Source organism: Fopius arisanus, unplaced genomic scaffold (genome assembly GCF_000806365.1).
Source record: "Fopius arisanus strain USDA-PBARC FA_bdor unplaced genomic scaffold, ASM80636v1 scaffold00019, whole genome shotgun sequence".
Classification (NCBI taxonomy): domain Eukaryota; kingdom Metazoa; phylum Arthropoda; class Insecta; order Hymenoptera; family Braconidae; genus Fopius; species Fopius arisanus.
Window position 1 is genome coordinate 1409048 of NW_011887758.1, and position 11787 is coordinate 1420834.

At 39.4% G+C, this 11787-nt stretch overlaps 4 protein-coding genes across 7 annotated transcripts; 3 read left to right on the forward strand and 1 right to left on the reverse strand.

The window, feature by feature from the left end:
• The first annotated feature begins 157 nt into the window (after nucleotides 1-157).
• LOC105264193 (V-type proton ATPase subunit D) lies at nucleotides 158-1851 on the forward strand. Of its 2 annotated transcripts, XM_011300898.1 has the most exons (5): nucleotides 158-260; nucleotides 588-705; nucleotides 792-1277; nucleotides 1364-1468; nucleotides 1680-1851. In XM_011300898.1, exons 1-4 carry the CDS (start codon nucleotides 220-222, stop codon nucleotides 1454-1456), a joined length of 738 nt encoding a protein of 245 aa, XP_011299200.1. In that variant the 5' UTR covers nucleotides 158-219; the 3' UTR covers nucleotides 1457-1468; nucleotides 1680-1851. The 2 variants fall into 2 exon arrangements, with proteins under 2 accessions (XP_011299200.1, XP_011299199.1); XM_011300897.1 differs by having other exon boundaries at nucleotides 1364-1851.
• Nucleotides 1852-2300: 449 nt separating this feature from the next.
• On the forward strand, nucleotides 2301-3951 carry LOC105264196 (uncharacterized). Its single transcript, XM_011300904.1, has 3 exons — nucleotides 2301-2603; nucleotides 2747-3016; nucleotides 3274-3951. The coding sequence occupies exons 1-3, from the start codon at nucleotides 2391-2393 to the stop codon at nucleotides 3430-3432; spliced, it is 642 nt and encodes a 213-aa protein (XP_011299206.1). The 5' UTR covers nucleotides 2301-2390; the 3' UTR covers nucleotides 3433-3951.
• On the reverse strand, nucleotides 3944-5663 carry LOC105264195 (zinc finger protein 622). Its single transcript, XM_011300903.1, has 2 exons — nucleotides 5266-5663; nucleotides 3944-5177 (listed from the first exon to the last, which is right to left on the reverse strand). The coding sequence occupies exon 2, from the start codon at nucleotides 5153-5155 to the stop codon at nucleotides 4007-4009; it is 1149 nt and encodes a 382-aa protein (XP_011299205.1). The 5' UTR covers nucleotides 5156-5177; nucleotides 5266-5663; the 3' UTR covers nucleotides 3944-4006.
• A 148-nt stretch (nucleotides 5664-5811) lies between these two features.
• eIF5 (eukaryotic translation initiation factor 5) lies at nucleotides 5812-11736 on the forward strand. 3 transcript variants are annotated; one of them, XM_011300900.1, is made up of 6 exons: nucleotides 5812-5944; nucleotides 6017-6174; nucleotides 8933-9260; nucleotides 9348-10200; nucleotides 10292-10885; nucleotides 10951-11736. In XM_011300900.1, the coding sequence occupies exons 4-6, from the start codon at nucleotides 9769-9771 to the stop codon at nucleotides 11260-11262; spliced, it is 1338 nt and encodes a 445-aa protein (XP_011299202.1). In that variant the 5' UTR covers nucleotides 5812-5944; nucleotides 6017-6174; nucleotides 8933-9260; nucleotides 9348-9768; the 3' UTR covers nucleotides 11263-11736. The 3 variants fall into 3 exon arrangements, with proteins under 3 accessions (XP_011299202.1, XP_011299203.1, XP_011299204.1); XM_011300901.1 differs by lacking the exons at nucleotides 5812-5944; nucleotides 6017-6174 and adding an exon at nucleotides 7507-7790; XM_011300902.1 differs by lacking the exons at nucleotides 5812-5944; nucleotides 6017-6174 and adding an exon at nucleotides 8700-8856.
• Nucleotides 11737-11787: the final 51 nt, after the last annotated feature.

The following is an 11787-nucleotide window of genomic DNA, read 5'->3' on the forward strand; positions in this document are numbered from 1 at the left end:
TTCGAAATAATTTAGGAAACTTTTAGGGCCAAAAAAAAATTATATAATTTGGTGCATCCCGATTAGGTTTTGTTGAAAAAAAAAAGATAAACGCAGAATTTCAAATTTCAAATGAGAGACCAAAATGTTCGCGCGCTTTTGGAGAAACCACTGGCACTTCCGATGTTTCGGAGTCAGCTGATCTACTCCATTCCTGTTTGATCCACTCCAAAAGCGAATATGTCGGGGAAAGACAGACTACCAATTTTTCCCTCTCGGGGGTGAGTAACAAATAATATTTCAATTTCTCGCGTGCCTCAGTGAATCCGCAATATCCTGGAGTACTCTCTTATAATTTATTATTCGTAATTACTGCTCTTGCTCCGAAAAAAATAAAGTGATTGAAAAATGGGTGTAACCCCTAACATCAGTGTTTTTCTTCGTTGTGTCAACTCGGTGCTAATTATGGAGAAAATTATTATTTCATTCTATTATTTATATTGAATGGAATTGCTAAACATCAATTCGAATGATTACCTATTAAAATTAATAATTTTTTAAAGTTTTGAAAGGATCAGAAACGTAAGTAATTATTTTATAATTTTCAGAGCCCAAATGTTGATGAAATCTCGTCTTGCCGGAGCAACAAAAGGTCATGGGCTACTAAAAAAGAAGGCTGATGCTCTCCAGATGCGTTTCCGAACAATTTTAGGAAAAATTATTGAGGTAATTACACGAACTCATTACTATAAAAAATTTCTCCTTCTTCCCGATACCAAATTTGATAAAAAAAAACAATTTATGGATTTCAGACAAAAACGCTGATGGGTGAAGTAATGAAGGAGGCTGCCTTTTCCCTGGCAGAAGCTAAATTCGCAACTGGTGATTTTAATCAGGTTGTCCTCCAAAATGTAACCAAAGCGCAGATTAAAATCCGCTCGAAGAAGGATAACGTCGCGGGAGTAAATTTGCCAGTTTTCGAGTCCTATCAGGATGGAACGGATACTTACGAGCTAGCTGGTCTGGCTAGAGGTGGACAACAGCTGGCGAAGCTCAAGAAAAATTATCAAAAGGGTGTGAAACTGCTGGTAGTACTGGCATCTCTTCAGACGAGCTTCGTCACTCTCGATGAAGTTATTAAAATCACGAATCGTCGTGTCAATGCCATTGAACACGTCATCATTCCCAGGATCGAGAGGACACTTGCCTATATTATTTCAGAGCTCGATGAGCTTGAGAGGGAAGAGTTTTATCGACTCAAGAAAATTCAAGACAAGAAAAAGGCGATCAAAGCCAAAGTAAGTAGAAAAAAATGTTTTTGAATGGTTTGTTTTTTTTTTGGATTTGTATTTCTCATATATGGACCCGTTTTTCACCTACTCAGGCTGAAGCTCGTCGACAAGCGATGATCGCATCTGGCAAAGAAGTTGACGCGGCTAGTATGCTCGAGGAAGCAGACGACGACTTGCTGTTTTAATTGAGAATATGTGTAAATATTTACTGCGCACATTTCAGTAACAAAAATTCACTACCATTTGAGAGTCTCTGATTGGGAAGGCATACAGCTCCCGATGCCTCCCCCTTCATACACTCATTTCGAGCCTAATGAAGATGAGTCATGAAAAAATAATAAGAGAAAATAAAAATTCCTGTACAAAGTCGTTACGAAACACTGATTATTGTTCTTCTCCAACATGAAGGAAAATTTGTGGTGCCACAACAGCTCCTTCCAGCATCATCGAGAACTTCTTTAATGTTGTACATGTTCCGGAATGTATATAGCATTAATTAACACTAGAATCCTACATGTTTTTGTTTGAGGAGAAATATGGAAAATACGATGATGGAATAAATTGAGAGAATACGTTAAAATTTTGGAGAAAAACATTGATTTTATCTGTATTTATCTCTATTTCATTTTTAACAAATATTTCAAAGTTATGGAGTATTTTTCAATGAATAAAAAGTATTCTGATGTGTCGTGTAAATCTGAGATTTTATCATCACTCCACGGCTTGCAAATGTAGCATAAGAATGTGTTATAATTAATTAACTTGCTATCAATAAAAATATGAAATCAACATTTTTGATATCTATTAATGTGTTACATGAATTTACTCGGATCGGAGGTAAAAAGAGTGAGAGGGAGAGAGAGAGAGAAAATTATGAGGAAATTATGACATTATGAGACAAAAAGCAGACAGTGTTCATTATTATGTGAAGGAAATTCAGCAAAGTGGGTCAATCAATAATGAAACTAGTAGGGCGCACGCGGCAAACGGCCCTCTAGATCTTGGAAAACCTTCGGGACTCTACTGTTGTCCGTTAAATTTGTTCCGGTGGCTGTCCTCTAATCAAGATCAGTTTCGAACTGACGAAATTGTAGAATTGTAGTATTTCATTCCGCCAAAATGTCCACTCCTCATTTTTCTGCAGTTCCGGTGCCGCATGATCGCTTCAACGAAGTTATTGAACATTTGAGATTCAATTTCTTCGCGGATGAACCGCTCAATTACGGGGTCAGGCTTTGCCAGAAAGGTGAGCCGCACCGCGAGCTGGAGAATCATTGTTTATCGACACTTAAGCAAGGACACTCGAGGATGCTCGTAACCGACGATGGAACGGTAATATTTTTTTTACCCTTTTCCATTCTACTTTTTATGTGGAGTTTATTCCTCTTTTATTTATATTCAGCGGTATTTTTCGATTGGACTATTTTATTTGCATCGTCTTCGGGGCAGATAAAAAAAAAAGTCTTCCTATTTAGATAGCAGGACTAGCTTTGAATGGCACAACAAAATCCGGTGAACGAGAGGAGGCAGTGCGCCGCTTAGCTGACCTCGATGATCAGAAATTCAAAACAATTTTTGGCCTACTTTATCAAGTGAACGATAAGGTGGACTTGTTCAAGAAATACAATACCGATGAGCTCTTTGAGTGTCGGATTTTGAGTATCGATGAAGAGTTCCGAGGACGTGGACTGGCAAACATCCTCATGAGCGATTCGGTGGAAGTTGCACGTAAAATGGGCTTCAAGGTACCGTGAGGTGCCCCACATTTGTGCATGTGAAGCATGTCCACTATCACAATTTAAATAAAATTCACCAACGATGAAAAATGAAGATGCAATTTTTTTACTTTTGTTTCAGCATGTGCGTTTTTTGTAAGCAAAGGTATTTCCAGTGTTTTCTGTTTCTTCACCAAGTAGTTTCTATAGATTTTTTCTCTACGTATTTGTACATATTTATACTCGTGAAGGAGAAGTAAATGGAATTATTAAATACTTGTGTCTAGGTGATGAAAGCCGACGCCACGAGCGTATATTCCCAGAAAGTATTCGAGAAACATGGATTCAACACCGAAGCAGAAATTCCATATTCCGAAATGGATGAGAATATAAGACCCCCGTCACCACATCGTGCCCTCAAATTAATGGTCAAAGTACTGAACTAAATGCACAGGCACAATCGCATTGAAATCAAAGAATGATGTAGTAATGAAAAATAAGTGTCTCATCGTTGAAAGTGTGACAATAACACTATAATAATCTATTGATAATTCATATTGCCATGTCTCGATTAGTCGGTTACTGCCCTAGAGAGAAAAAGGAATTAATCCTTACGAAGTTGTTCTGGTGTTAATAAAAACGGAGAATATGATTGTCGTACGAAAATTACCGGATTCGGCGGGTTCGAAGTTGATCAAAATGAACGGACAGGAGAATATCAAGGAAATTTGAGTCTAGAAATTTAACCGCTACCGTCCAAGGGTGGCAACGATTTTTTCACAAGTTCGTATTTAAAAAAACCAACAGATTACAACACGGAATATACCAGAAAGGGTCCATTTACAAGAAAGAAAAAGAATTTTAAAACCATACCAACTTATACACGATATTGCAGTATTTTTGTTGTCATCTAATGTTGTAAAACTTATTTTGTAAATCCATGAATAAATAGCCGAGTTTATTAAGCCTGTTGTAATTTTATTTAAAAATAAATTGAAAACAATATTTACTTTTGTCCTCTTAGAAGTTGACTTGTTGCCGGAAATACCTCTGGAATTTATTGGCCTTAAATTGCATTTTTGTAGAGTATTTCGCTTGGACTCTCTGCATATAGCTGATATCTCTGGCTTTCCTGACAACTGCTTCCTTTTGGGTTTCAGTCCATCCGAGTGCTCGATAGTGACACAAGACTCTCCTCAGCTTCTCATTCTTGGGGATAGCAACAGCTCGATTGGGATCGAAACTTTGTTTGTAGTACCTCATGAGCGATCTGTGGCCAATAATATTTCCTGATGGTAGCACCAGCTGATAATCTCCATCATCCAACTCGGGGATCTCCACCTCTGCGTCAGCCTCGTGTTCCTCGGCGTCTGGATATGATGAAGAGTAATCATAGAAATCGGAATACTCGACCAGAGCCTCGCCCTCGTGCAGCATTTTGCAGTGGCCCTTGTCCACCATGTGGGCACGAGCTGCGTCAGCGCTGTGAAAGACCTTCCCCTTGTCGTCGCACCAGAGACACATGAATCCAGCAAAGACCTTCTGACCGAGGTACTCCAGGAGTCCCTTCAAGTCCACACAGTACTCCGGATCGGGGATAAAAAAGGAGTGAGCCTCTGTCATATGCTTGAGGTTCTTCACTACAGATTTGCTGTGATGATAGCAAAAGAGGCAGTTGTTGTTCCTCAATGGATTTTCGACGTCCTCCAGCCACTCGTCAGAGTCCAGTGATTCAACATCCAATTCAATATCCATTTCATCAGAAGTTTCTCTCGATGAATCTTTTTTACTCTGCCGATTGACCATGACGAATGATGAAGTCGTGGAGTCTTCTCCAGTAGATGCCTCTGAAATTTTCTGGACATTCTTGCTGTGCTTTTTCGACAAGATGTGATTTTCATATTGATTCTTGGTATTAAAAATTTTTCTACAACTCCTGCAGATAAAAGTTTCGTCGGGATTTTTTAAGGCATCGTCATCACCTCGTTGAGCAATTACTCGTTTTTGGAATTCTTCAACTGGAACTGGAGGCAACTCTGCCACTTTGCGTTTTAAATTGTAGCGGTGCCAATCGGATTTGTAATGCTGACGTTGAATATCTAGATCTCTGAAAGCTACACGACATGTGATGCAAGTGTACGGGGATTGAACATCTCTGGTTCCTTCCATTATTTTTTTCTAGATTATCAGCCTGGAATAATCATACAAATTCTATTTTCCTCTAAAAATAATATAGAAATGGGAAACACTGTGAATCCATTAGTGGAAAATATAATTACCTGTTCTTGGAATGCCTTTGGAGCTTTCGATTTGAAAAAAATCACGTGTATTCCAGCCCCAACCTATTGGAGGTTAGAGAGAGACAGGTGACCTTGAAATTTTGTATATTTCTACACTCCCGGAATTACAAAAGCTCTCGTCGTTATCCAAACATTAATCCAATCTGTCTTCACAGAAACCTTATGTTACAGTTCAACATACAATTATTGAATGATTACACAGGAAAAACTACATATGTATAAGATAGCAAGCAAAATTTCGATGTATCGAATGGCCCAGGGCCGTATCGGCTTGCAACAATTTTTCACTCGGGTTCAATATCAAGTTTACTCAGAAAGGAAAAAGATTTCTTGTAGATAATCGAATGGAAAAGTACTCGTCATTCTAAAAATATATAGGAATCTTTAGAATTTTTAATTGTATGATCTATGGAGTGGAGATCGGTGCAGCTTTGACAATGATATTTCTCTGGAGATAATAAATTTTTTGGGAGCTGGTGGGGCGATAACTCTGATCGGCCATTATGGTTTCCAATGTTCGCAGTTGCATTCAGGCAGTAGCCGTCTCATAAGCCGGAACGATTTGCTGTGAATTTCCACAAAAACCACGTTTACCTAACGAATAATTTCCCAATCACTTTTAACCAACGTGTAACTACACGACGAGACCAAAAATCAGGTATGTGTCCCATGAATATATTGCTAGACTCTTGAGAATAATTAAGTGATTAGAGAGATGAAATAATTACAGTTGGTAAGGATCGAGAGGCAAAATCGGTGCTCACGAAAGGGCCATCCATCTGTCCCAATTTTTCGGTACCCAGTGCGGGTCACGACTGAATTTTCACGCTAAAAGGCGGCCGTCCAGCAGGGCGTTACCATTTTATATGACTTTTCTTCGACGTCAAGGTAAGCTAATCATGTTTTCTACTCGTATTATTATTATTATTATTTTGTTAAATACACAATGGAGATATGGTTATTCTCAACCAGCTGGCCGATCATATTCACGCCCTTCCCCTTTTCCTTTTAACCCCACCATTTGGTATACTAATTTTAGCGAAGAAACCCAACAGCCATTTTGGAGACACTGTGAACCATTGGCAAACCTAGTTTATTGCTCCAATTTTATTTTCCCATTTGTTCCCCTTTCTTTTCATCTCCACGGTTAGCAGCGGGTGATAATGTTACGCCAGTCCTCGTATTTGTCCTTGCGATAACTTTCTTCTCCCATGCACTTCGTGTTTCGCTTCTCGTTTCAATCAATGGAATGCTCTACTATCCGATGACAAACGGAAATAGGCAATCATTATTCGAGATCCTTTATTTACCACAAATAATAATACTGTGCTTTATCTAATCTAATCGACGTTTCGAGTGGCGGGAGATTCATGGCAAAGACAATTGATGGCTCTGATGATGTGAATATTATTTTTATTTTTGATTTTCATATTTTGTTACCTATTCTGGACTTTGGTAACGGTCAGGGGGGATGGAAATTAACACTTTATACGAAAAAAACAATGCCCCTTATCGCTTGGAATTGCGAATTTCCGTAGCGATGTAATGAGAAAATTTCCATTGATAGGCCACGGGATGAAGATATGCAGTAAAAGGACGACCCCAAACCACTCGTCTAATTCCATTCCAACAATTGCGGAGCAAGCACCAGTTTATGAAAAATAATAGTTATCTCTGGATTCTCCCAAGAACATTCCACTCTGACCCTTTTGCCGTGTTGACAACGCGATGATACCAATAACTGATAACTATATACTTGCAAATATATATTGAGGGGTTCTCATCGAGACTCCAGCGTCTTGTTTCACTCGAAAATGAAAAATAAGGAAAAGAAACAGGGCACTGGGTGAAGAGAGTTGATTCTTGCGGTTGGCAGTTTTAAATATATCAATAGAAAAGAGAGGACTCTCCATCGATCGCCACTCGAAATATAAAGCGCTGACCTACCGCAAAAAAAAATCAAGTGGGAAAAATCCTGCATTAATGCCCCCGACCTCCGTTGATCCTGATGGTGCAGGGGTTGGGAAATGCAGTGCTGGTGTAATATCTGCGCAAGACCGATCAATAAAATCATGAAAGGGCGAGAGCTATACGGCAAACTGCGTACAATGAGAGGGTAGTACATTGCGCAAGTGCTAGACATTCACGACTGCGCCTCACATTTACCCAAAATTTTACTTCTTTTTTTTTTCTTATTTATATACGAGTTACGGCATTCGACACAGCGACAACGACACACAGGTCCAGAGCACTGATTGTGAAACAGATTGAACAGAAAATCACTGGTGCACAGTTTGATTATCAGCGGGGTGGAGTGAAGTTTTTGGATTGTTCTCTTGAGATTGTTGGAGATTTTTTTTTAAACCTGAAGGGTTTTATTGAGGTGCGTCGGAGGGGGTGGATAAAAGGGAGAAAGTGGGACCGGCTGGTCCTGGATAAAGTATTTATCAGCGGATATACACGTCAACATACGAAATCACGACTTATGCGTCTACGTCGAGCAGGTAAAATACCGAGATGTTCATCTCCGGGGCGATTATCTCCACGGGTTTATTATTATTTCGATTTCTCTTTGAGGGGGCCAGTACTCATCGCATAAAAAAAGTAAGGGTATTATTACTCATGTGATCAATAAGAAGGTATCCACGAGGCCGTCTAGCTACTAGTTACCATATCCATCTTTTCTGTTTGATCATTATTTTCCCACCAGAGGGGCTCTTCATTATAATTTATTCACCTGGGGTGTAGGTACAAATCAGCAGTGTCGTAGAAACGTGGCAATCGGTGCAAGATAGCTTTATCGATTGCAGGTGTATAGAAATCCATTTGTTATATGTGAATCAGTAGTTGTGGCGAGCATATGGTTATCGAGAAACGTTCCTATTGCATTTCATTTGGTCTCCACAATATGGCCAATATTTATCCGCGAAATACGTACGTGAACACGATCAATGTGTATGTAGAAATTGATAAGAATAAAATTACTTCTGGCTTTGCAGCGATAATATAATTTATATAGATCGTATTCACAAGCGATTTTGAAATTCAATAGAAAATTCATTGATCAATGATTTTAAAGGATAAAATAAATTAATGGGGGGAGTGCGATGTCCTCAACTGAAAAAGCTGGACACAATATGCAAAGAGCACCTATCGGTCACGGTTTGGATTCGTGTCGATGGTATACGTAACAGGAAATTCACTTCATATGTAGGGAGTTTGTATGAATGTTAAAGTACGAACTCCGTGTTGGTAATTTATTATAATTCACATATGTATTGAATGGGTTTATTGAATGGAATCTTTAATTTTCCAATAATTGAAGAACAGATGAAGATATCGAAAATCTAGCTGTCATTTTTTATTTATTTGGCAAATATAGAAATGACAGTTTATATTGAGATGTGACTGGAGCTGGTTAAGGCAAGAGCGGAGTTGACCAATTGCTATGATGATCCTAGTGTCTTATAATCCTCTCGAGAGCGAAATTCGAAATTCGTGTTGCATTTCGCAGAAATGCGGGACTGAGGCAACAATTCCCGGAAAACGTTGAGGAGGAATTGAGCCACTGTGAATGAAAAATAGATGAACAAACAGGAGATACTCGATTATAATGGAATATATGAATTTTTATTCGAAATTGCAGAAACATCCAGGGTATCATCCAGAGGGAAAGGATCGGTTATCATCAGAAGCGGCGGTGGCAGGAGCTTGTCCAGGCATCGTAGATCCAAAGTCAGCATCATAACATCAACAAGTTTAAATTCAAATAGTTTGCGTTCACCCGGGTCGAGTCTATCGACGTGGTGTTCAGATATTTTTGAGGTGACGAGATACGGATCAGCAGCGTGTATGATCATTGAAGACAATCCCCCTCTGCCCACCAGACCGAGGCATAATCCTTACCAAGATACCACCCAACGTTTCCTGAATCACCTGATCCTGCCCAAGCATAGGACCTCAAAATTTTCCAGGTATGTTTCAATTTTTATCGTTACATGGGCTAGGGCAAATTTTGCCAACGAATGCCAAGGAGTTAAATGATTATTAATATTTCTCAGTAACAGACATCGAAAGCTTCAGCCATTCAGAGAAACGTGACTGTCATCATTAGACGTTGCGGCGGACGACACCGCAAACGAATTGAACCACCCTGTCTCGACACGTATTAAATTGCCACTTGGTAGCATCAGTAACCATCGATCGTTATCCACAGGCGATCAAACTGACGCTGAAAAACGTGAACGAGCATTGCGCACGCAGGTCAAGAACTAAGACGTTGTTACCAACTTGAATTCCACAGGATCAACCCCAAAAAATTCAAAATTTTTATCATTAAATCAATAGAACAATAGTTAAAGTATTAAAATCGAGAGGCCAAGGTGGCCTTGTTGATAATCCAGCAAAAACGTCACTAAAAATCGAAAAATTGAAAAATCATACTATCAAAACACACAAGTCAGTTATTAAATTCAAGCAAAAATGGGAAGCCTAAACGTGAATCGCAACGTGAGTGATGCATTCTATCGTTATAAGATGCCTCGTATACAGGCTAAAGTTGAGGGTAAAGGAAATGGAATAAAAACAGTTATTGTCAACATGGTGGACGTGGCAAAGGCTATTGGCAGGCCCGCAACCTATCCGACCAAATTTTTTGGATGTGAATTGGGCGCACAAACGCTATTCGATTTCAAGAATGAACGTTTCATTGTCAATGGATCACATGAGGCAACTAAACTACAGGATTTGTTGGATGGTTTCATAAGAAAGTACGTTTTGTGTCCAGCGTGTGATAATCCAGAGACTGAGCTGCTGGTCAGTGCTAAGAAGGGAACCATCTCTCAGGGCTGCAAGGCATGTGGCCATCATGGATTATTGGAGAGTAATCATAAGCTCAATACCTACATCTTGAAGGTGAGCCCCCTGTTTTTTTTTTCTATTTTTTTATTATTAGGTGAATATTAGATCAGTCAAGGAATATTTTGCATTGTTTTGACAATTGCAGAATCCTCCAAGCCTGAATCCCGCAGCCCAGGGCAGCTCCTTGACAGAAGGTAAACGAGGTAAAAGATCGAAGAAGGCAAATGGCGATGCCAATGGAGATCGCTCTGGCTCTCCTGACAATGACACAAGTACAACCGATATCGTCGTTGAGGCACCCGAAATCATCGCCAAAGACGATGATGATGCTCAATGGGCTGTCGACGTATCTGAGGAAGCTGTTCGGGCACGTCTTCAGGATCTCACCGATGGAGCTAAGGGTATGACAATTAGCGAGGATCTGGATAAAACTGAGAAGGAGCGAATGGATATTTTTTACAAGTTGGTCAAGTGTCGTAGAGACGCTGGCCAGCTTGACAATCACAAGGAAATATTTGCTGAAGCTGAACGCCTGGAAATAAAAACCAAGGCACCCCTCGTTCTTGCTGAACTACTTTTTGATCAGGGCATTGCTGGTCAGGTCAGAAAACACCGAGTTTTGCTGATACGTTTCACGCTCGATGATATCAAGGCACAGAAATATTTGATAAGGGGAATCGAACAGGTAATTGCCCTCCATAAGGATGCGCTCATGCCCAAGGTGCCCGGTATTTTCAAGGTAAGGGAATAATATTAATATTTTTGTAATGATGTTTTAATTAATGATCGGGGGTGATTCGGCAGCTCTTCTATGACACTGATATTCTGGAGGAAAAGGCGTTGTTTGAGTGGGCGAGTAAAGTGAGCAAAAAGTACGTATCAAAGGATATTTCCCAGGAGATTCATGACCGAGCTGCTCCATTTATTACGTGGCTCAAAGAGGCAGAGGAGGAGGAGTCTGATTCCGAGGACGAGGATGATGATCTAGAGATTGAATACGACGACAGAGCTAAGCAGCCATTGAAACAGCAGACGCAGAAGCAACCCCAAACCCCGAAAAAACCTATTGAGGATGACTCCGACGAGGGCGATGACTTTGACATTGACGCCATTTAAAATGAATCAAGGCTTACTCAAATCATTATGTCGACCAGGCTGTTTATCTCTTTCACTCCAAGAAATATGATAGGAAAATAATGAGGAATTATTCAATTTGAAAATATATTAAAACCACAATTACACAAATTTCCTTATCTCTGACCAACAAAACTCCGCCAAGAGGATCTTTTAGCCCTAATCAACGTTTACACGCCTTATTTTTATGATGGATGTTTTAATTGTTTTCTTTATTATTTCTATTGAATAATTATCTACGATTATCTTGCATTGGAGTTCCCAAAGTTCGTATCTGTCCCGTCCTCGCACATGCAGCCCTTTTTCACTCGATTATTACTAAAAATTCGTATTTTTAAACATATGTTTTTATTGAAAAATGATTTTCGGTATTCATTGGGAAAGTTTATTTGATAACCGTTTCGCCGATATACCAATGTACTATCCTTATGTATGAATAAATATGATTTCTCGCTATTTCATCTTTTCTATTTCTATTATCTTTCCATTATCTTCCAAATCTTTATC

What these genes read in the sequence shown, in the direction of transcription:
- LOC105264193 (XM_011300897.1), top strand. Translation starts at nt 220, where the DNA reads ATGTCGGGGAAAGACAGACTACCAATTTTTCCCTCTCGGGG. An exon ending in CCAATTTTTCCCTCTCGGGG is followed by an intron (nt 261 to 587) that starts GTGAGTAACAAA and finishes TATAATTTTCAG; the next exon opens with AGCCCAAATGTTGATGAAAT. An exon ending in TTTTAGGAAAAATTATTGAG is followed by an intron (nt 706 to 791) that starts GTAATTACACGA and finishes TATGGATTTCAG; the next exon opens with ACAAAAACGCTGATGGGTGA.
- LOC105264196 (XM_011300904.1), top strand. Translation starts at nt 2,391, where the DNA reads ATGTCCACTCCTCATTTTTCTGCAGTTCCGGTGCCGCATGATCGCTTC. An exon ending in TCGTAACCGACGATGGAACG is followed by an intron (nt 2,604 to 2,746) that starts GTAATATTTTTT and finishes CTTCCTATTTAG; the next exon opens with ATAGCAGGACTAGCTTTGAA. An exon ending in CACGTAAAATGGGCTTCAAG is followed by an intron (nt 3,017 to 3,273) that starts GTACCGTGAGGT and finishes ACTTGTGTCTAG; the next exon opens with GTGATGAAAGCCGACGCCAC.
- LOC105264195 (XM_011300903.1), bottom strand. Translation starts at nt 5,155, where the DNA reads ATGGAAGGAACCAGAGATGTTCAATCCCCGTACACTTGCATCACATGT.
- eIF5 (XM_011300900.1), top strand. Translation starts at nt 9,769, where the DNA reads ATGGGAAGCCTAAACGTGAATCGCAACGTGAGTGATGCATTCTATCGT. An exon ending in TCAATACCTACATCTTGAAG is followed by an intron (nt 10,201 to 10,291) that starts GTGAGCCCCCTG and finishes TGACAATTGCAG; the next exon opens with AATCCTCCAAGCCTGAATCC. An exon ending in AGGTGCCCGGTATTTTCAAG is followed by an intron (nt 10,886 to 10,950) that starts GTAAGGGAATAA and finishes GTGATTCGGCAG; the next exon opens with CTCTTCTATGACACTGATAT.